Here is a 24085-nt window from a genome sequence, read left to right as displayed (position 1 = left end):
TTGATCCAACAACTTGAGATAACTACTTTTACTTTGAGCTAGCTATTCGGAACCATTCATTCATTAGTTTAAGCCAACTTCCCACTACTTTCCATTAATTTCAAAGCTAACGAGCCTGTTCATTAATCTTAGTTATGCATTTCAACCTTATATTCAATATTTTTTGCTCACTAATGCCTTCACTTCGAGCTGTTATTAGTTATTTCAAACCATTTATCCCCTAATGTGTAGCTAACATCTACATATCAACCATTTACTCATCATCCAACTGCTGCTCATTACTCTCCAACCATGTATTCATTAGTTTTAGCCAACAACTCATTACTTGTAGCTAACTCTTTAAACCACTTATTCATTCATTTTGGCTTTGGTTTTACACACTCTTAATCTTAAAGGGTAACTCCACCAATTTTCCACATTAAAGTGTGTTTACAGGTCTTGGGGAGTATTACAGCATATGTACAAATAAAAAATAGGAAACTGCATAAAATCTGATAAACTGCCTCCGGTGATGGCACTCAGTAGCTTCATTGTATTGTGGGTAATGTGCAGCAGTCCCCTGGTCCAGCATTGCACTCACTGTTTAGACTCTTTGGCTGCATCCAAATCTTCACCCTCCAGATTTGCAGACTGAGCTCCTTGTGGACTTGTTGTACGTATTGCGACATTTTCCATTATCACGTCGAGTCTGCAAGAGCGTCAGACTGCAGGGCTAATATGAGCCACTGACAGGCCTATGGCTACCGCTACAGCCTGAACTTCTACATACTTCTGTATCATGATGTGGTTGAATATTATTTCTACTCTGCACTATTCAAGTCATGTTATAATAAAGTAATTGTTTTTATTATTCATAATAAATTCTACAATGTTCGAGCCCATACTGCAATGAACTGTGGGTAATCAAATCAGTGAAGTCAGGTGATGTCTGCAGCCCAAGCGGACCCCCTGGAAGTCTGCATCAGGTCCATTGAGGGCCCCTGTGGACTGGATGAATTGTGAGTTTGGACAGACGTCAAGACTGGAGGACTTCCCGCGAACGTGCCCGCAAAGTGTGTGAGTCTGAAAGTGAGAAGTCTGGAAATTTGGATGCAGCCTTTATGGACAGTTTAAAAACAAATCATGGAAATCAATACAGCAGAACAAGAGCTGGAATTTTTTTTTTAACCTGGCACCTACATAACCCACAATGCAACTTAGTCACTAGGTGACATCACTGGAGGGAATTTATGAGATTACATGCAACTTCCTCTGGAGCCACAAAAGGCTTTATACTACTTTTACACATATTCAGTAGTACTCTCCAAGTACCATAAACACACTGTAAAATTGGCAGAGTTGCCCTTTAATGTGGACTGATCAGGCTTGATTTTACAGAGTTAATATACAGATTTTTTATTTAAATTAAACCATTTGGATTTAGTTTTGTCTGAGTTTCTTCAAATGTAATGAGCTACTTTATAATCCCCCCACTCCTGGCAACTGCAGTTGGGTCCCTGGTTGGAAATTACTGGACGAGAAATTATAAATATATTTTTAACACACAGCTTCACTGAAAAAATGTAAAAGGCACACAAAGGGAACGCAAGAAGAAGCTTAATGAGCCAGAGGAAAACCTGTTACACATCGTCACTTCCAGGATCCTCAAACCACACAACTTGCAGGGTTAATTTTTTTTTTTTTTATTAGCATTTCTTTCTCTATGTCATATATGATAAACCCTCAAAGTCCTTGCAAAATTAAGTTCCCAGAAATGTACAGCTTGATTTTTCTTCAGCGAAACCCGTCCTTTTCTTTACAACGACCCATCTCATCTCAGAACGCAGAGTTCCCTCTCCAGTCACATGTTGAGCAAAATCAAAAGCACTTTGTGTGACTGACCCAGCTCTCAGTGGCGAGGTTTATTCTGTTCTTATGCATTATAAAAAAAGGGGACAGTGTGAATACATCAGGCCTTGGATGAACAGAGGCGCTTGGCAATGTTATATACAAACAGGAAGTAGGAGTGCAGAGGGGACGAAGGGGGGGGTATAGGAGAGACCCCGATGTGGTGATAAATGTCCTCCTCTCCTTGTAGCATGGTCCCAAAGTGGATAGAAGAGTAAATTCCCTGTATGGTCCACAGATTCCAGAATGCCTTGTGAGTGAGTGAGACCACTCAGGGTGAGACAGGTGAGGGGATGTGAGGAGAAGGGAGGGACTGTTCTTCAGGTGACCTCATTAAATGTAGGGCGAGTGTTTCAAAACCGCAGGAAAATCAGGAGAATTTCAGACATTCAGCTTCAGGCCCGGCTGGCAAACAGAACAGGTAGAATCCAGTGGGGGAGACACAGACTGACCAACCAACCCACGTTTACCCCCGGTTACACTCTGAAAACAGACCGAGCATGATTTTTTAAATATAATACATGTATGTATAAGTACTGTATATGTATTTTTTATTGTTATATTACAAGATTCCCTGATGGCCAGTGCAGAAAGAAACAGAGGGGGATAAAGGGGGGGGAGGGAGGCTTGTTGTCCAATTTGACATACAGTAGAAACCAGTGATGGGAGAAGAGAAGAGAAGAGAAGAGAAGAGAAGAGGGGCACAGTGCCTGGATTTGTCCATAGGGAGGAGCACGTTGTGTCAAATCAACCCCAGTCAGATTGGAAGGAAGAGACAGGAGGGAGGGAGAGCAGAGGGCTGAGGGCGGGCTCGGAGGTCCGTCCAGTCACTTTTGTTATTCTGTCGGGTCGTCTTCACGTGGTCAGCTGGTTTGTTTGCTTGCTGGGTTGTTAAGTGTTTGTAATCTCCTCGTCCTCCTCCCCTCGTCGCTCCCCGGGTTGAAGTGATCGATCAACGGAGGTGAGCTGACTGGCCCGAGTCACTCCGAGCAGGAGGACCGATGGTTTCGCTCTCTCTGAGGGGGCGGACAAAGACAGGAGGAAGAGATTCAACACTGAGAAACGTCTTTATGTTGAAAAATGAATTTTACTAGCTATAAGTTATATTCAGGTTGCTATATTGTGTCTCTTATTACATTATCACACATAGACACCAACATTATCCGTTCTATCGGGGCTGACCTTATGTTAGCTTCTTGGCTTTGTTGTAGAGCGAGTCGACCACTTTGCTCATGTTCTGAATGGTCTCCAGGGCCGCCTCGTATGTCTTGTCCACCACCGGCTCATCGAAGACAATCAGCACACCTTCGCCTTGGTCCAAAATACCTGTCAGGTAGGGCGGGGTGGGATGACGAGGGGAGGAACACAGATAAGGAAAAGCAGTAAAAAGCTAGTGCAGGGCTGTCGTGTACGGGCACACTAACTTATTTAGTAACAAAACACCTCAACAATCAGCAAACTGAAACCGAATTAGATGAGAGGAAGTCTAAAACAGATCCAGCTGATATTCACAACAAGGAATCACTGATATTCAGCCGCCTCTTCATGTACTGAAAGAGCTGCAGACACTCACCGTGAAACTTCTCGTCCAGGATCATCTGTGATAATTTCCTCTCCACGTCTCCCTGCAAGGCGGACACAATCAGCTTGTAGCTATTTCATTCGAAATACCTCAGGAATTACTTAAAATAGGTAACTCATGTATAATGAAAGCGAATGTCTAGAAGGGAACACTGAGGAAGATGAGCTCAATCTTACCTTGGAGAGTTTGATGAGGGAGGAAATGTGTGCTATCTGTTAGAGGAAAGAGGGACAAGCATCAGACACCTGAAGAACACTACAAAGATAATATTAAGTACAGTACGTTTTCTTGGTATGCCTGAATTTTATTTGGTCTCCATGAACCTTTGAGGATTTTTTTTTTTTTTCAATTGAACTAAATGTGTCTGATTTGAATTCTAGGGCACTGGGCTAAGTCTCCATATCCTGGATGACTGTGGTTGAATATGGTTACCTGGACCCTAGAAAAGGGTTCGATGACCCTGATGAGGTTCTGCTCCAGCAGGTTGTCGTACAGCTTGGTCAGATGGGTGCTGATGATGGGGTCATCCCTCAGCTCAGCTTTGTACTCTGTTAGTGCCTTGGGAAGGATGTGAAAAACATTTTGATCACAAATGAGGACGGAGGCTCAAACATCAAAGAATCAAACAAGCAGAAGGAAAAGAACAGCAGCTTTGTTCATAATGTTACTGAGGAGCATAAAATAGAGACACACACCTTTTCAAAGTCTGCCAGCGACCGGTTCTTGCTTGCTTGTGCCACACATTTCAGTGAGTCTGTCTGTAGATAAAGAATTTAAAACATAAAGGTTATGGGTGCGTGACAGCAGATGAACAGCTTTCACCAAGACTGACTGAAGCATCCTGCACAAAGACAATCCATCTAATAAGTTTTATGTACATTTCAATGCCCTCGCCCCTTAGTAACTGCTGATACCCCTGTCAAGCTTTGTTTTCTCACGTCGCATTATGCGGTTTACAATGATAATGATGGCAAATTAAAAAAGTTATTCATTGCCATCCATTGGGGGATTTGTCCCAGGGTGGCAAAGTCATGACCCATCATACTCTGCCTCTGATTGGCTAATACCTGTTGGCTCTATTGGTTGGGTTGGTTAGATTTAAGCACGATGAGTGAGACTGGTTAGGGACAGGGTAGGAACATAAGGGTAAGCCAATCAGAGGCAGAGTAGGGCGGGTCTTGTCTTTAAAATCATGGCAAGAACAACTAATGCATTCAGAGGAGGGGTGTAGCAATTATAAGTGAAGCAATGAAGAGTGATACCTGTCTGCCAGCATACCGCAGAGCTAGCTTGCCACTGATGAGAGCCTGGACATCCTCTGGCCTGCAACAGACACAATATGCATCAGACACAGCAGACAAACTAAATGCTACTAAATGATTTGTGCAGGCCTGTGTAAAGTGATTTGGTTTTGCAGCCTCTCGTGTATCTGAGCAGTATAACACTTACAAGTTGAGCATGATTTTGCAGAGCAGCATGTATTTGAGGGCTGTGATGGCTCGTGGGCTGTCGATGGAGTCGTAGCCCTCAAAGGCCTCGTAGAAGTAGGAGTACGCCGTCTTCCAGTCTTTCTCCTCCGCTGCGTGAATGATTCCTGGAAACCGAACACACACAGAAAAGTCAGATCAATGGTAGCAGAAAGTAGCAACTTCACTTTTCTTCACCCACATTTCTGGTTTAGTTGTTCAACAAGTAGTCTATACATCGAGAGCTACTTGCAGCGGAGCAAGAGATGCATCACAACAGTGATTTGTCCTGTTTTGTACCTGACTGCATGTCTAGAGCTGCTTGTAGTTTAGGGGGGCAGTAGATGGCGTTGGCGGTTGTCCTGGCAGATGTGAGGGCGGCGCGGGCCTTGGGCAGGTTACTGAGCGCGTGGTATGTCTTACTCTCCAGCAGCTGAACCTCCACCAGCAGGGCCTTGTCGTCCATCTTCTTCAGCTCCTGCAGCAACTGGGATTCTGGAGTGGGGAGGAAGTTTAGAGTCAATGCATCAACGTTGTAGAACTTCCCCCCATTAGAAAAATGATGCAATTATAATTTAAAAAATCCCAACTGTCACATTTTAAACCCGAGATGACGAAGAGAACTAAAGAGGAAGGTACATGAGTCTGAAACATCCAAAGCAGTTTTATACATGAGGTGACATTCTGTCATTGTCAAGCTAGTTAAAAACAACAACACCAGGAGATTCAACACTCACCAAGTTGGAGCGCCTCCTGGTAGCACTTTGTATCAAAGTACAGTGAGATGAGACGAGCCTGAGGAGAGAAAAGAACAATAACCATGTCAAGGCCACTGTTTGCCCAGGAAGAGAAGACTAAACATAGATCAGCTTTTTTTAACCATTACCCAGATTCACCAGGGTAACAGAGGATTCTGCTACACAACTAGGAATGTTTATTTGTCAAGGAAATTTCTTCATAAATTATTGGATGTATTAACAACCAATAATTGGCTACTTGTGCACATTTTCCCATAATAACAGTGTTGTTAAACGTCTGGTGTGGCCCAAAATCACCACAAAATCCATGGTTAAATCATACTGAATAAGCTGTCGCGCTGTGTGCCGATATTGTTCAAACTAAGTGGAGTTTGTCTGTGGAAACACTTCAGACATGTCATCTATGACGGCATCACCAAGAATTTGTTTGTTTGGCTACAACGTGCCTTCACATGTGCGTGTTAGTCAGTCTGTGGTGCTGCTCTGTAAAGGCAAAAGTTGTTCAGGAATTATCAACAGTCTTGGGATGGAGCATTACTGACGTTTGTGTTACTTATTTTTCCTTTATGACAACATGACAGTATCTGGAGTGCCTTCGCTGTTACATTAAGGATTATGGACAATAAACCAATCAAATGTTTAAAGTTTTCCCAAATATAAATGACACAAATGCTATTTACGACATGTTTTTTGTTTTCCCTGTTGCAAAATATACTAAACTGTGAGTTCTGTTCCATCAAACCCCTAGAGATTAAACATACTGGACGGGGCTTGCACTTAATAGACAGTCCAGCCCATTTCTTTCTGGTATCTACATGGTCGGGGATAGTTGAGCGCTGTATGTTCACTGTATCTAGTCTAGATGCTGAAGACACATTCTCATGTGGAACAGTGTCCTGTAGAGTTCACCTATCCTGGGAATCTTTCAACATTTCACTTTGATTGGGTAAGGGCTTTTCTTCTGATCTTGTTGTAAAGTACTAGGTAGCATTAGCACTGTTCTCCTCTGTCAGTTTTGCATTAGCATGAGCCACTGACAAGACAAGTCGATCCCTAATTGAGGTGGCCTGTCTGCTTAGGGTGCTGGACAAAAGAGCAACAATGAACCACATCATATTGTATCTGCTGCCACTGGACTAGGACCAGCCGGTTCTTACTCATCCAAACACACCTGAAAAGAAAAAGCTCCAGAGGCTGAACAAAGTGCTCGTGTGCACTGGTCCTGCAGCAACACCGAGTCTCACCTCTAGTGCCTGTCTGAGGAAAGTCCTCTTCTCAGCCTTGGCCCACTCTATGCACTCCAGACAGAGCTCCACCTCCTGACCTGTGGCAGCTTCCATGTCCAGAAACAGGTCCAGCAGGGAGCGCACCAGCCGGGCTGCCTTGGCCTTGGAGATGGAGTTGAGGAAGGGGCGTACATATTTCAGCAGACCCCCGAGCTCTGAGAAGAGGTTGGGAGGAAAAGAAACAAGTTGAAAACTCGCTCAAAATAACGAATGATCAACCCGCTACTATGACTAATGAATGCTAAAATGCATTAGTCATAACAATTGCAAAACATGACAAAGGTCATAGTTTCCTTCTGTTCTACTGTTTTGATGAATCACAGCAGGTCAACCGGCCCAAAAGTCAGGCGGGGAAAAACTTTTAATCCAAAGGACACTCAAGCTGCTACCTGTTACTACCTCCCTCTGCACAATGTGGTTGTTTGGTTTTCTTTCATAAGAAGATTCTTGGATATTTTAGAGCAGGTTTGCTGAAAGGGATTACATCTCAACTAGACCAAACAACAAATTCCCTATAGATGCCAACTGAAAAACATTCTAGGTGAAGTATCACGTTAAGTCCTTGTCTATCATATGCTTTACAGTGACTATCGCTTTCCATGGACATGTGGGAAAAAAATGTTCCGGTGAATTTTTATAAAGATGGCCTTTTGATATAAAAAGATGAAGACTTAAGGAGAATCCTGATGTTGTACAAAGATATTAGGTCAATGGTCCCAGTAGTGGATGACATCACAATCACTTAATAATGTTTAGTAAGGAGGGACATCACTTCCCTCTGCATGGAAATCCATTCAGCGAGGAGGGTAGATGAGGTGAACATTTAACATTTACATCAGACAAACGCTTGTTAAAGTGCATTGCTGCTCACATTCACAGCTGGATAGTCTTCTTATATCAGGTCACAACAGACATGTGAAGAGGTGCTCCCGTTTAAAGAGCACCGCTTTTGAGAGTCTTGTACGGTGTGAAAACTGTAGTTCAGTGAGTTTTAAAGACATCTATTAAAACAGCCATGTTGTGTGTGTGTGATCCCCCGAATAAAGCAGTAGCTACATGTATGAACACCATGTCCTGTTACCTGCAGCCTGTCCTGTCTTGGCCAGCAGCCCACCCAGCTCCAGGATGCTCTGCTCTTTAACACGCACCGCCTCCTCATCGCTCTCCTGGATGTCCCGCTTCACTACAAGGCACACATACAATGATGTAATCAGAACGGCATATATCACCGCGATATATAAAAAAAAGAAAGTGACATACTGTTGATAAACTCTTTCCTTCTGTCTCTAGAGACAAGCATGCAGTCAAGTTATATCATGAGTAGGTTAGGTTGGATGGCGAACAGCCAAGTGGCTAACGAAATATCGAACTTGTCTAATTAAACAATAAACGATAATGACAGCGACATGGCTGCGCGTTAATAGTCAACATAAAGCAATATATGGTGCATACGCATACAATGGAGGCTGTGACAAAGTAGTTGAGGTGAAGAGAGTCAGCTCAGTTTCACATTAATTTCCTTCTCGGCCTGGCATCTGACAAGACGAGCCGTAGCTGCTAACAACGCTGGCTGCATGCTAACGTTAACTAGCCAGCTGTCACCCAAGTTCCTGTCAAATGAATGAGCCGGAGTAGCTAACGTTAGCATGTCGGATAAGCTAGCCGGTTTGCTGCTAGCCGGCTAGCCCACTGCTGCTGACTCACTGTGCAAGCTAGGAGAAAAAAGAGACGGCAAGCATTGGGCTAGCTAACGTAGCTTAGCTGCTAACTGGCTAACAGCAAAGATGGCTAACTCAGCTGCTACACATTAGATAGAGGGGTGTACAGCTTCAGTGTCTGAGCGTAAGAGGATTTTCTTTCCAGTGCCATACTGTGTTGATCATATTTACCTATTGAATGTAAGATATCGATAGAGGCATTCCGGTCTGTTCCAAGAAGAGACTGTGCTCTCTGAAACTCAGCCACTGCCGCGGCTGCCATCTTTCCTCTGCCTGCCTGCGCTCCGCTCTGCCTGGTTGTTTTCCGGTCAGGTCATTCACATGGTCGGAACAACGCTGCCTCCTAGCGGTGATGCAGAGTTCTGCAGATACCTCAGAAGTCACTTTCTTATGTGCCATACTCTCAAATATAAATATAATACTCACTGCCTTCTGCATGCTGATATGTATATATGTGTGCTTATAGCTTATGATAATTGAGAGTGATTTATGTTCAATGGGACGCTGGAGCAGTGTTTCATTTATATGTCTGAAATGTGCAGGTTTCTTGATTAATACCCCCACAGGTTGCCTCTTTTCTTCTTGTTATTGATGCCTTTTTGAGTATTGCATGTCAGGAAGCTATAATATGCTTTATAATCAGGTTTTTAAGTGCCGTAAAATTAATGTCAAGTATCAAGTTAAGCCCAAACTGTGCTGGTTACACCATTTAATTCAACTCAAAAGTTGATTTTGCAGGTTCAGAAACATTCATTTCCTGTTATATGTGTGGAATTCACTATTATTATATTAGGTCATTTGGACCACATTTCAAAATGTGTAAAATAAAAGGGAAATGCTGCACCAGAACATAAAAAACTGAATTTAAGAACATAAATAAATAAGTTAAGTTTGAATAATTTGTCGGTCTGCAATGGGCACAGCAATATCCCTTTGTGTTATGGGGCTGGGAGGTTGCATTACAGTTATAGTTGGTTACTGTGACAATGGGACAGATTGAAAAGGTGGACTGTGCAAAATTCAGGTTACATCTTCAGGTCCATACACATTAACTTTAAATCATAGAATTACTCACAGTATTACCATTATGTAGGAGTCAAATAAAGATCCAGCTCCCTGTGTAACAGAAGAATATTCTTCACATTTAATAAGCGTCTTAATAGTTTCAATGAAAACACTGATAGTAAAATGACGCATACATAAATGTATTATAGCTTAAATAAGACTAAGAGGCACATTACATGTATAAAAATATCTTTATTTCAAAACATACAGAGCACAAAAAACTCCAAATCAAATCTCACGAGTTAAGTCACTCATGGTCGCACTCATTGTCTGCCTTCAAAGCACGATGGACAGGTAGTCACACACCTGAAAGCACAGAAAACAACATTGAACTAAGTTGTGACAAAGAATTTGTCAGTCATAACTGTTACTGTATAGAACAATGATTACTTTTTAGTATCACACACACACACACACACACAATAATAATAACAAAGAAATACAGCACTACAGAAGTAGATCTACAGAAAGAAGTCTATAATAAAGAGTTGTGCATTTTAAGTTTCAGGCAGCAGGAACAGATGTGTCTTGGTATGAACTTTCTGAAACTTTGTTTAATAATGACTTGACAGTGGTATACCTGGCAGCTTATCATGAGGTTGGGAGAGCCGTCTGTGTTGGGAGCTAAGGAGAAAACAGGATTGTGGACACAGTCCTCCATGTGCTCCGACACCCTGGCCTCTAGAAGATGCTGCAGGACGTCAGGGGTGATGTTCTGTTTCTGAAGACAAGGTGTTGCAGCATTTTAGCAAAAGTCTAAAACTTTTTAAACTTACTTAACTTAACTCTGAGTCCTTTCTCTTGGTTTTCCTTTATTTACAGGTTTTTAGCAGAGTCACAAAAACACACATTTTTTTATACAATTTGAATTTGATTTTTTAAGTTGACAGATTTTCAACACAGGTCAAATATCTCTATATGAAAGGATGGAAGAGAGTCTGTGTCCCAGGAATATCATGTTGATGGGACTTACTAATGTTTTAGTTCTGTTTAAAAAAGACTTAAAAAAAAAAAAAAAAAAAAAAAGGTGCAATATGTAAGAATTAAGGAAATAAGGAGCAGCATATCAACAGAGTAACTGCTACCTGCCATTTGCTAGTTAGCTCAGTTGGCCGTGCAGTTAGCGGTCCGGACTAGGAACTTGTGTATTTGTTTTTGCATCGGAGCGTTACACCGAGATGTGCTGGGGCAAGCTGGTTAGCATGCTAACTTCACAGCAACACAATGAATTGACGGCATAAGATCAATACTGTTATTTCTTCATATTCTGTCGATGATTTTAGTCCATTTTTGATTATTTTTTTCCTAAAAGCTATCATTTGTGATTTTTCTCAGATTTTCTTGTGGTTGTTTTTGAACGCAGGATGTGTACTGTATGTTTGTAACATTGTAAATATAAAAAAATAAAACGTGATGACATGGGTCATGTCTATGAGTGCAGATTTGCCAGTTATGAATCTGAAAACAAGGAAAAGTCAATTTTGATACAAATTGCAACAATCTGGCACCAGGGGTAACACACTCTGCTTGAAAAGATGAAAACAGAGAGGCTGCGAGAGGATAAAAAAAAAAAAATACTTGTGTCCCTCATTTTGAACAAGATAGAGTTCAACAAACAAACCTTGGTGTTAATGTACAGTCCACAGGTGCAGGAGATAAAATGGCTGTTGATGTTTAAGTTGTTCCTGCAAAACACAAGAAGCATGATGATTATACATAATGTTGAATCATAAAAAAACACAGCTCCTGACAAAAGCCTGTAGTCATAGATTTTCATACGTTTGCAGCTAAAACTTATGGTACAACCATCGCAGCATCTTGTGTTACGGCAGCCATTTCTTGGACTCACATGTGACATATGGGGCAAATAATGTGCATTTTGTCCATCCCTTCGACAACAGACGATATGTACTGCTGCTCAAACTGCAGGTTCCTCTCAAACTCTTCAATAATAGACATTTCTGTGGTGGCACAAAGAAAAAGATGGCACAACTTAAGAACTCCTTGTTTACAGAGCATCTGCAGAAATATCTCAGCCCTGATCATATCACTGTACGATACATTTTTACACATTTACATTAATTTGACTGGAGATTTCTTTTTATATCTACACTCTACACTGATTGGATGGAAACAGAAGCACATTACCATGTGACATGAGCTCCTGCTGGATTTCTTCAAGCACTGCCAGTTCATCGTACTCCTTCATGACACTGAACATCTGTTTAGAAGAAGAAAAGAAGCACATCTCCATTTATTATGAAAATAAAAAAGCTTTTATTAAAAAGGTGAAGTGCAATCTGAAGGTAACTTCAACTTGGTGTCTCGGGGAACACACAGTAACAGTAAATAGGAACAGAAACCCAGGAATGGAGAAAGACAGACAGAGAGAGACCGACCTCTGCCATGCCCTGCGGCCCCCACAGCGAGGGCAGCCTCCGGTCCTCTGACTGCAGGGCGGTCCACTCCTCCTCCATCACCTCCTGGACGATGGCAGAGGCCCCGGGGCCGCTGTGCAGCTGGCCCTCTCCCGTCTGACGATACCTCTCCAGCAGCCTCGACCGGCTGTTCTTCAGTCTGTCTACACACCGCTACGAAACACGAAGACACACACAGCAGCACCATTTTAAACTCTGACCAGAGCTAACGCCACTAAAGTGAACAGCGTCCCGACATGTTAGCTAGCTAGCTGACAGTTTCGCTTGTGATTTCTCACCCGGCGGTAAGTTTCCTTCCATGGCGGCGTCGTTCCTTTATAAAGTGAGCGGTGTCTGTGCAGAGCGTCCATCTGTAGTGTTACCAGTGAGTGTTAGCTTAAATACATACAATTACTTGGACAAACAAAGTGGCTAAAAGTAGTGGAAGACTTCAAAAACAAAACATTTCAGCTTATAACCCCGCGACCCGGAAGTTGATGTGCGCTGCCGCGGAACGCATGCTGGGATATGTAGTTCTTCCTTATATGGACGTCTATGGGTTTAACTGCCAGCAGTCATGAAAGAAAGGGGGTGATATATAATATATAATATAGTTAGATTTAGCTTTTTCAGTTATTTCCACACAAAATCATCTTGCAGAAAACCATAACTTTGCTGGGGTCGACTGCACAAGTTACACAAGTCACAACATAAACTGCCCCTGTCCACTCTGAAATAAACCACCCTGGATCAAAATCATTGTATCACTTAATTACGGAAGCAGTCCCGTTTATTTTGCTCTGTTGTTTTGTTTACTCGGCTGTTTACCTTGTGAAAACTGAAAATCAATAAATATATTCAGTAAATCCGTCACACTGAACCTTCTGTCAGCTTTCATTACCACACATCCTGTATTAATTATACATGTATATATGTTTTTAGACACAGCCAGTCAGCAGCCAGTGTTGTGTTCATAGTCTAGAGGTCAGCTGGCGTTCTTCTTCTTAGCATCCAGTTGCAGCATCCTCTTTAAGATTCAAGATTATTTTAATTGTCCTTACACAACACAAAACTCCAGATGTAGTCCCCCAAGACGAACGCAAAAATGCTAAAACTATACATATAAATGAATATAATAATAAAGTCATTCTTCCTAGCTACGTTCTAGCTAACATCCTCCAATCAGGCTTCATGGAGAGACAATACATGACGCCAGCTGCTCTACACCAGGTCTGGCTGTCTGTGATGGGGTGCCACATCACTGCGTCTTCTTAGATACAAGGTTCCTGAGGTTTGGAAGACAGCAGGCAAATATTACAAAGCATTTCCACGTGGTTTAACATGTGATAGTCTGAGAAGCATTGCAACCGAAGGAGGAGATACATGACAAAGAGATGAAGAAATCACAAAGGGAAAATATCACACAAGGAAACAGGAGGTGACTGCTGAAATCACAGCTAATAAACAGAGGTTACTCTCTTAATGTCTCTGTCCACATAAAGGTCAGCTTTGTCAAGATGGCTCCTATTGCTAAAAAGACTGCATATATTTACTTTGCCTCAGCAAGCGAGTCCACTAATTGTGGTGACTCAACTGGAAATAATTGGATTCAAATGCTTGTGTTACCAAGGCTTAAAGCTTGACAGTTGTGTAACAGAAATCTTGTGTTATGGGGAGATGAAGTTGTGATGATGTGGGTATTCAACCGCCAGGGAAAGATTAATGAAAGACGCCATTGAGTTGTATATCTCAATGGCATCATTTTGACTCTACTCTTTTTAATACATGTCTTGCAAGTCCCCAGCGTCCCCAGTGACATGCTCCTAAACAGCAACACCACAAAGACTAAACAAAGAATGACTGACATAATAAAGCAAGAAGAAAGAGTGAGGCATTATGGAGGAGTGGAATACAATGTTAGCAGGCAATGTTTCTGCATACCACATATAAGTCCACAGACATTTGTACCAAACATGTAATATCACAGTCACGTTATAATTATAAGCTAACTTTCACACTGGGAGGTGGAGGGGACGGTTGTGACATTACAAGTCACGAGGCTGCCAAGTGGGCAGCTGCAGTTGGACTCTGTGGGGAGATGTCCATCTGTGTTAGTGGCAGTTACATTTTTTAAAGGAGACCTGTGGACAGTTCCAGCCCTTAAACAGGTAAAACAGGTAGACCCTTTTCAGCCTAACTGTGATGTGTCCTTAACCCTGACCAAGGGGGTTTTGTGCCTAAATCCGAGCAGACCATAAGCACAGCATTGTAACTTATCCGTGGTTTTGCAGAAACATACTTAGCATTTAACATTTATTCTGGCGATTGAATTGAAATTCAGAGCTGGCCCCTCCTCCCCTGCTCTCAGCTTCCTCTTGGATGGTGCATCGATCTGGCATCTGTTTTTTTAATGGAGTCTTGACCTCACAACCTGTGTGCTGCTATTTGCTGGAGGCTACACACCACTGCCCAAAGGCTGAAGCCAACATTCTGAACACAGCAAAACAAGAGAATACAATCAATAATTGAGAGGGATTTTCTTAGGAAACCCTACTCATTCTGCCTTTAATAATAAAAAGTTACCTATGTTATTTATGTACTAAATAGAGAAAATAAAGACGAAGTTCTGTTCTGTGTAATTGAGGTAGGTCAACTGAAGATTCTCCCTTTCAGATCAACTGGAAATCAATCCTTCATTTAAACCCAAACATTCAGTATTAATTTATTATTGAAAACGTTATTTGTTGAATTGTCACCTGTAGTTAAATGTTATCTGCTGTGCCATAAACTAAATCATCCTCATGTTACATTTAATTAATTGTATGGATTGTAAATATACCAATTGAACCAACTGTCTCCCAATAAGAATGACCAAATGATATAAAACATTTATTGAATTTACTGTATCGTGTCATAATGTTCATTTCAGTCAAAGTTGTATTCAGATCCTTTAGTTAAGTAAAGTGCTCATGTGAAAAATCCTTCAGTTCAAGTAAATGTCCTGCAAACAAATCTTACTTAAGTCAAAGAAGTATCATAGGCAAAATATACTTATCCAAAGTACTCGTTTGCAGAAAAATGTTTCTTGACTAACATAAATATGTAACATAATTATAATGTTACTACTGATACATTGATGTGTGAGTAGCATTTTACACAAATCTGTAATCCTTTTCTTCACTTTTACGTGAATTATTCAATAACTCCCCCTCTTCGGGACAGTTTTGTGAATTAAAAAAACAGAGAAGGAGGGAATGTGTCTTTGGTGGAACAGCTAATAACTAGACATCTAAATCAAGCAGGTCCCAACCAGACACTGGCTTTGTTTTTGTTTCAAAGGCTGGGAACCACCAGTCAAAAATGTGTTTGACCTTCACTGTGTAGAATGATGTGGTGGCCTTTTTCACATTTATCTGCCAAAAGAGAAACATGTCTCTGTGTGCATTGAAAATGAGCTTGATTTGAGACATTGCAAATCCTGGTCCAATATTCAGCATACAGCAGCGTGATGTGGAAACTTGAAGCCTCCAGTGCACATAGAGAGAATGCACTTTATAGCAAAGTAGGAGGCATCGTGTGGCCAACAGCTTAACTTCTGAAGTGAAAAATATTCACATATCCATATATTCTGGATTATTTATTGACAGAGAAGGAGTAGGCTCCTTTTTAAGGATTTTAATGTGGTAATCGTGCTTGTCAGATACACATTAGAGATTTTTTTGTATGGAGTAGCACATTTTTGGAGATGATCTTTAGCAATTTTATAAGCATCATATGTCATGTTATATAATCAGACTAGTATTAAGTAGGAAATACTCAGATGAAGCCTACCACTGGTTGATCTCTAGTATAAAATAAATGGGAAGCGGTCCCCCCTCTTTCTAATACCGAGAGGAGCATGAAGGCATGCAGGCTTGTGGAGTGTCAGTGCAGCGCATGAGCACATTAGTCTGCAGGAGGATTTAGCACCCCACAGTGTTAGCAGGGCTCGGCCAAGTGATTCATAAAATCCTCCTTGTTGATCTCGAGCATCCTCCTCCTCCTCCTCCTCCTCCTCCTCCTCAGCAGCAGCAGCAGCTCTGACACATCTGCTCGGCTGCTTCAGCACCTCGGACAGCGAACGCTCCGATAGGCTGGAGCCGCTCGACGGCCAATGGCTTCACCCGCGCGGCTGAGCCAGCGACGTCCAGCAGCAGCAGCAGCAGCAGCAGCATCCCGGCAGCAGCCAATGAGAGGCCGCCGTTTCTCTCCCACATCCAACCCGAATAACTGCAGATGCCCGCATCAAAGCGGCGGCTCTGTCTCTCTCTGGCAGGTTTGCATAGCTGAGCTATAAGCTGCTATTTTTGGAATCCATAGTGGCCATTTTTTTTCTCTCCTCCTCCTCTCACGGTATTTTCTCCGCCTTTGTTTTGATTTAGAGTTTTTGGACCGATGTTTTTTCACTGACGTGTGAGAGAGGTTCGTCCAAAGCCGCGAGCATCGTATCGGGACGTTAACAGCCGTGAGAGATTTTCTGCTCTCAATGGAAGACATCTTCCCACTCGCTGCGAGCGAAGGACTGAGGCACGTTTCGCATCTGCTTCGCATCTGTATTCCCATCGACGAGCGAGGGACTTTTTATAAATGAAGGTTTGAGGGGAAAAAAAGGCAGCAGCCCAACCGGGAGACGAACCTGTCGGCCTGCACCACCGGGGGGGCTTCCACACCATCAGGGACCGAGCCGTCTGCACGCCCTGGACCCTGGGCAGCCTGTGCTGGAGCGCGTTTCTCACATTTTGACCGCAGGAGCGAGCGGGTCAAGGTGTGATATATGGATCCCACACGGAGAGTCGATTAATCAGAAGGTAGGAGAGCACACAGGGCTGTTTTAACAACATGTTGTTGTGTCTGCACATGATAAAACATAAAACACAGCCTCATGAGGGGAGCTGAATAATGCAAGAGCCAACGATACAGACACATTAATCACGTAACGCACAGGGAATCAGATGAACTAAATCAATGGATCGCACCAACATTAGACACATGGCATCGTAACTGTTGTGTGGAGGCTGTGGATGTGTGAGCGCACAGGCCTGGAGCTGCCTGGTGTTGGAGGGGCTGTTTTCAAGGCTTCCATTTTGGAGCTAAGATGGATGCTTGCGCACAATTCTTCCTCCTGCCTCTGTGGCCTTATCTTATATAACACATGAACACTGGAGCGGCGGCAGGCCCGAGTCACACTGACGTGAGAGACGGCGCAGAGAGATGCGAGCAATCGGTGTTCAGTCAATCACATTGAGGCTCAGTTGGTGGTCAAGAGATGAGATTCGCGGTTGCAGATGTGGTCTGTACATTACTGTGAGGGAATGTCACCAAATGGTGTGGCTCAGTGTAGTGAGGGTTTCAGTTTCAGGTTGAGATCTCAGCTCTGTTAGTCTGGTTAATATTTCATCACGTGTGGAAGAATTGTTCTGTAAAATGCAATGATGATGTCATTCAGTGTTTTTAAAGGGTTTCCTCTGACTCACTCTCACATAGACAAGAAGAAAAGTGGGTTGATCAAAACAAGAAAAACAAAAACAACTGCTCAAGGTCCACTTACTAGTTTTCTGATATATGTATTACATTTTCGTCATACAGACAGAAAAAATGACAACTACAGACAATCTTAAAAAACATACACTGAGTAGTTTTTGTGAAGCTTTCAGCCACATCAAGGTCCACTTACTTATGCTGAAAAGCATTCAGAGAAAAAAAAAAAGATAAGTGTACCTCTATTAGTTTCCTCCTTCCTTACTGTTAATAAAGCAGTTTAAGGCTCATTTGTGAAGGTTTACTCTTGAAACAATACCTTGACAAAGTAAAGAAATATAAAAAATTAAACATTAAAAAAACTTAAAGGATAAGTTACCCAAAAAATGAGTTTCCTAGTCTATGAAACATTTCTGGAGCTTCAAAGCAAAAACAGTGTTGCAGCAGTCTATTAAACAACTGAAGTAGATGGGGATTCATTTTAAAACCTTAAAAAACAACAGAAATATGATAAAATTGCTCCAAACAGCTCGTCTAGTGTAATCCAAATCTCCAGAATCCAAAATGATTTAGAAAAAAAAAAGTTATTCACACCCTCGATGCGTGGTCAAGCTTTCTCTAAACTCGCACCCACTTCAGACAGGGTGCGTGCTAACTTTTAGCTGAGAAGCTACTGTGAAAAAGTCTGCTAAAAAAAACCAATCAATTTCTGATCTCGGGGCCTCTGGAGACCTGGGTTACATTGGATGATAGTTATGTTTTTTCATAAGTCAATTCTTTTTACTTGTTTTTTCTAGAGCTTTTCACCGTATCTCACTGTCCTACTCAGCAGATGGAGTTCATTTGATTGTCACCATGGATGCAGCTCTCTAGGCAGTTATATCCGTGAAAACGTCATGAGCCCCATCTGCTGAGGACGACCATCAGATGGAATTAAAAGGCCAATAAATGGACCATGAGCCAATATATTGTCAAATTAAAGAGTCACCTTTGCCTCACTTAGCTAACATTTTAGTTGTTGTTGATGGCTTGTTTACTACATATAATGTAACTAATGCAGTATTGCCATTACCTCCAGGTTCGACCTGCTCCAAAAGTGAGACACACACCTTGAAGCTCTTTGTCTAGACCATTCAAAGAGCTTTTCCCCCACTCCACCCTTCCTCCATCCCACTGGTACATCTCACTCAGACGTCATGGGTACGGTGCTGTCGCTGTCTCCCAGCTACCGCAAGGCGGTGCTGTTTGAAGACGGCCCGGCCACGGTGGGCCACTACACGGCGGTCCAGAACAGCAAGAACGCCAAGGATGCAGCCGCAGCGGCCGCAAAGTCCCTCAAACGGCCCTCTATTATCAATGTGTTGCCATGGAAACGCATTGTGGCTGTATCGGCGAAGAGGAAGGGCTCGAAGAAGCTGCAGTCAGATGCCGGCGATGGTGGGAAGGGGAGCTCCCCGGATGGCCAGGCCACTGCCATGGCCAACTCGGCCTCCAACAGCCTGAAGCTGAAGAAGTCTCAGTCCTGCGCTAACCTGTCATCTTTCACATCGGGCCAGGACCCCTCAGCCACCAGCACCACTACCTCCTCCCATCTGCCCACCTCCAAGACCCTGGCTAATGTAGTTACTGTCGCTGCCAAAAAGAACTCCCTCACAGGCTCTGGACTCCAGCCGTCTACTGCAGCCGGCACGCCAAAACGTGTCATCGTCCAGGTAAACCCAATCTCAGCTGTTTCTCCTTGGTCTTACACAAGTCCCTTCCTTTCTTACTATCCTTTCTTTTCTATTTTGTTGTCTCTCTCCAACCCAGGCCTCCACCAGTGAACTGATGCGCAGCCTGGGTGAGTTCCTGTGCCGTCGGTGTTACCGACTGAAGCGTCTATCCCCGACAGATCCGGTGCTGTGGCTGCGCAGCGTGGACCGCTCCCTCCTCCTACAGGGCTGGCAGGACCAGGGCTTCATCACGCCGGCCAATGTGGTCTTTCTCTACATGCTGTGCCGCGACGTGGTCTCGTCCGAGGTGGCCTCAGAGCGCGAGCTGCAGGCCTCGCTGCTCACCTGCCTCTACCTGTCGTACTCCTACATGGGCAACGAGATCTCCTACCCGCTGAAGCCCTTCCTGGTCGAGGCAGAGAAGGAGGCCTTCTGGGACCGCTGCCTGGAGATCATCAACCGCATGAGCGGCAAGATGCTCCAGATCAACACCGACCCGCACTTCTTCACCCAGGTGTTTGCTGACCTGAAGAACGAGAGCAAGAAAGAGGAGGAGAAGACCAAACTCCTCATAGGCCTTGACCGATAAGAAGGAGCTGGGAGGAAGGAAGGAAGGAAGGAAGGAAGGAAGGAAGGAAGGATAGAGAATTATTTAATTAGGTTGAGGATGGGTGGATTAATATAATGCAGTGCAGCATTGATACCTTGGAGCAGTACTGTTGTCTGGCGTCTCTACTGTTTCACCATTCATCCAATTTCCTGATCGTAACCCAGAACAAGGAGCCTCTGGGATTAAACAAAACATTCAATTTCGGTAATGAGCCACCTTAACACTAACAAAGGCAGTTACTGAACTGCAGTGTTAGGGTTAGGCTCACCTGACTGAGTAGGTGAATTGGCCTCCAAGGCACTTTTACCCCAACAAAGCAAATAAAAATAGGTTACTGTAGCGCTGGTCACACCATGAGCCACGTCATTTGACATGATTGGATCTGGTTAGATACTCAAGACCAACAGGTATCCAATCCTGGCTCAGGATGTGACAATAAAAAGCTTTAAGGCAGAGAACAGTGTAACCGATAACACAGATGAGGGCTGGTGGTGTGACATTAACAGGCTGTGAGAAAGAGATAACCATCATTTGTATGTGTTGCCTGAGGTCCAGAAACACAAATCAGTCTGACCCGTATCTTGTTTCAGCGAGATAATGTAAATGAATGGATTTAGAAACGCCAGACAACACAGATGAACTCATTTTGGGTGGATATTATAAATATAAGGATACAGGATGTTGATACGATGATATAGTGTGGTAGCATCCAGGCATTATCGCTATAGAGAAATGTCAGGGTGATGAGAAACACGGACCACCTTGCATGAGGTCACTTCATACATCCTTGCACATGACCCCCCTGCTTATTGCCAACTCCACTTTACCTTATTCCCATTGTCCTGCCCAAGCTTATTGCACTCACCAACACTGGCTGTGAGGTCCACTGTTGAAACTTTAAGAGCATTGAATAATACCATCACTTAGCCACAAACGCAAAACTTGTCAGACTGTGAAATTTAAGTCACTATTTGGCATAATTGTACTGTAGTGGATTTATTCATTGGCATCTTACATAAAGTACTGTACTTTTAAGGGATCCTTCAAAATCTTCTATGAATTGGGAGATCGGTTATTTATTTTTAAGAGTATGAATTGCTAATCCCCAGGGCACAGATTAATAATCACTGAACGAGCCCTTCTGTAAGATGTTTACATTTACAAAAACGTGGGAAAATGCAATACTGACCCCTCCAGGGCAAATTTATCATGGGCAATGATTTCATTCCTGCCTGTACCCCTGCACTTTCTCCTGCAGTCCAGGAAGGAAGGAAGGACGGAAGGAAGGAAGGAAGGAAGGAAGGAAAGAAGAAAGAAAGAAAGAAAGAAAGAAAGAAAGAAAGAAAGAAAGAAAGAAAGAAAGAAAGAAAGAAAGAAATAAGAAAAACGCTGCACTCATGTTGTGTGCTTCATACTGTATGAATGAGCGGTGGCGCTGGGTCGTGGAGGACATGTTCAGAGATCATGTGATCTGTCTCGACCAATGGCTGTTCACGTCAGAATGAAAGGAAAATGTGATTATATCCCAGCAGGTGTGTGTGGGCGGGGGCAGACGCTACAAGTGTACATGTGACTTTTTCTTCCAGCACGACGCTTTGATGTCGCCTTCGTCGCCTCAGTGGACTTCCTCTGCTGTTTAAAGCGTCACCTCCCCCTCCCTCTTTCCTCCGCTCATTACTCTCCATGGAAACAAACTCAAACGACACAGATTCTCTCTCTCTCTCTCTCTGTCCAGTCTGAACTGGTCGTGTCCTGTCTGGTGCGGTCCTGTCCAATCCAGTCATCCGATATTTAGAGACACTCTCCGGTCGTGTTGACCCGATGGCTTACTTATTCACTGAGTTGTTTGACATGCATGTGTGCTTCTATAGGTTTCCTAGCATGCTGCTTTGTGTTGGGCACACCGCACCACATGTTACAGCAGAGACTGAGCGGTCACCGTGCCGAACTGCTGAACACTAGACTCAGTGATGTGACATCCAGGCGACTCGGCACAAAGACTCTCCAATGAAGGAAAGCTGGTTGTATCCTTGCCTGTGCTGACCCTTATCGAGATCCCCACTGTTCTTGGTCTCATGGTGCTCAGGGGCCGAAAAGACCCCTGCAATTTAAATTTGGATATTTAAAGGGCATTCCAGCAATTAAGCATGGAAGTTTAATAAGGTTGGGGGCTTCACAAGAGACATTTTAAAAAAGGAACAGTCAAGATCGAAGCAGCAGATGCCAAGATACCCTAATGTTTGGTTGGGTCACGCTCCAAAAATGCTTAATCCCACATGTCCCATAATGCAAGTGGATTTCATGCCCCATTCTTTCAAATCTCACACTACCAGTTTTCTATTAAAAATGTTCAGGTCTGAAGCCCAAGCAGAGATGCTGGAAGACCTCATACAACTGAACTTCATGTCAAAAAGTCAACCGCGTGCCTCAAGAGATTCCTCGCCCTGATGATGTCACATCACTAAGTCTAACCGCAGCCAATAAACTGTCTACAATTTTAGAAACGCTCCGCCTTCTCAAACAGGGCAGAGATCTTGTGCCATATCGTTCTAAAGACTCATTATTTCATACAAAACACAAAGAAACATGAGCCAACTCAAAGTCTCCGAACCGCCGAACAAGAAAGACTTTAAAGGAACGACGATGAATAAGCTTTTTCACGATGTTGCTACGTTATCGTCAGAGATGATGACCATGAAAGAGGGACTTTGTTCAGGTGGCGAGGAAGTGGAGTCCAAATGAAAAGCTTGTGATTTTTAATACACGGTGAAGTTTTATGTGTCACTTTGCGAAAATGTAAGCCAAAATTGGAGCCATCCAAAGCTGGAGCATTCATCATTCTGTTAGTAAATTTATAATTTTTGAAAAGCTGTATTCGGCCTCTTACATGATAAAACGTTTGAAATAACAGCTCCCTATTTGCTTAGAAACATAGGGGAAAATGGGTTTTAGAAATTTGTTAACAAAACAGAATATGGTGTCTGTTTCCAGACTGGGTGTCTCCATGATGCAGGTGATGTTTTAATTCTGGTTGTGTTTTGTGTTCAGATGATTAGTGACCGGGCTGCAGTAGGTACCATGCTGTAAAAAATAATGTAGCCTTGATGCAGAGTCAGACCTCATATGAGACAAATATGCACATGAAGAATGAATCCGTGGCAAACTAGCTTGTTTACACATCCTTCCTCCTAGCTGTTTCTGATGGGTTGAACAGTATACAAGTAGCATTTCTCTGAACGGCATTCCCAGGAGGACTGTTTAATGATCGTTTTCTTTTTTTCCATGTATTGTACCCAAGGATCCAAGCTGAACATGGTAGGTTTGATGGGAAATATATCACAGCAGGTTAATGAGCAAAAGACAAAAGGTGACACATCCTCCTTTGGTTAATTGAAAGAAGTCTGTGAACATAAATTCTTTTTTTTAATTATTATTTGACTGTCACCTATTCAGTGGAGGACTGATGATTTTTTTGTGTTGATAATCTGGGTTATCTCTGGTAAATATCAAGGTTTAATTGACCGTTTCGCTAAACGCTGCCACCTTTAGTCCCTGTTGCTACGCCTGTCAAGCTTTCTGTTGTTGCATGGCACATATGCCAGTTTACAATGATAGCGATGAAAGATTTATAAATGAAACTGTGTGTCCTCAATATCAGACAGAGGTACACAAAACATCTGTTTTTTTCCAGATGGCAATGATCAGATTTGATCAACTGTAGCTAGCTAATTAAGCTAATGTTAGCTCAACATGTTGGATAAAAATGCGGTCACCTCCTGACTTTTTATTGTTTCCAGCTGACTCATTATGTCAAAGGGCTCTTAAATATGCACATGATGGCTATCCTACATACACAATCTCATGCTAACGCTAGGTCCTGGGGGAAAGCTAGCGTTCTAACCAGCTGATGATCTAACTGGTGTTGTTTTTCTGTTGCAGTTTAGAGCTAGTTAGTCCCAATATTGTGACCATGATGAGGAAAAAGTAGAGTGTTTATGTTTCACTTTTAACGTTACAAGAGTGTTACGCTACTGTAACTTTAATGTAACACTAGCTAACGCTGGCAA

The 24085-nt window shown here is 42.9% G+C and overlaps 3 protein-coding genes across 3 annotated transcripts; 1 reads left to right on the top strand and 2 right to left on the bottom strand.

Annotated features, from left to right (window-relative positions):
• Positions 1-1666: 1666 nt before the first annotated feature.
• LOC141019914 (26S proteasome non-ATPase regulatory subunit 11A) lies at positions 1667-8997 on the bottom strand. The gene is made up of 13 exons (XM_073494942.1): positions 8869-8997; positions 8061-8162; positions 6938-7134; positions 5673-5730; positions 5236-5430; positions 4919-5063; positions 4732-4792; positions 4165-4227; positions 3902-4027; positions 3646-3681; positions 3461-3512; positions 3070-3213; positions 1667-2903 (listed from the first exon to the last, which is right to left on the bottom strand). Exons 1-12 carry the CDS (start codon positions 8957-8959, stop codon positions 3071-3073), a joined length of 1269 nt encoding a protein of 422 aa, XP_073351043.1. The 5' UTR covers positions 8960-8997; the 3' UTR covers positions 1667-2903; position 3070.
• Positions 8998-9934: 937 nt separating this feature from the next.
• On the bottom strand, positions 9935-12676 carry rpain (RPA interacting protein). The gene is made up of 7 exons (XM_073494636.1): positions 12479-12676; positions 12162-12353; positions 11911-11983; positions 11612-11723; positions 11384-11447; positions 10343-10483; positions 9935-10068 (listed from the first exon to the last, which is right to left on the bottom strand). The coding sequence occupies exons 1-7, from the start codon at positions 12548-12550 to the stop codon at positions 10039-10041; spliced, it is 684 nt and encodes a 227-aa protein (XP_073350737.1). The 5' UTR covers positions 12551-12676; the 3' UTR covers positions 9935-10038.
• Positions 12677-18892: 6216 nt separating this feature from the next.
• On the top strand, positions 18893-19997 carry LOC141020120 (cyclin-dependent kinase 5 activator 1-like). Its single transcript, XM_073495179.1, has 2 exons — positions 18893-19408; positions 19506-19997. The coding sequence occupies exons 1-2, from the start codon at positions 18893-18895 to the stop codon at positions 19995-19997; spliced, it is 1008 nt and encodes a 335-aa protein (XP_073351280.1).
• The last annotated feature ends 4088 nt before the right edge of the window (positions 19998-24085 follow it).

Source organism: Pagrus major, chromosome 23 (genome assembly GCF_040436345.1).
Source record: "Pagrus major chromosome 23, Pma_NU_1.0".
Classification (NCBI taxonomy): domain Eukaryota; kingdom Metazoa; phylum Chordata; class Actinopteri; order Spariformes; family Sparidae; genus Pagrus; species Pagrus major.
The sequence above is the reverse complement of the archived record's forward strand: the minus strand, read 5'-3'. Positions and strand labels throughout refer to the sequence as shown.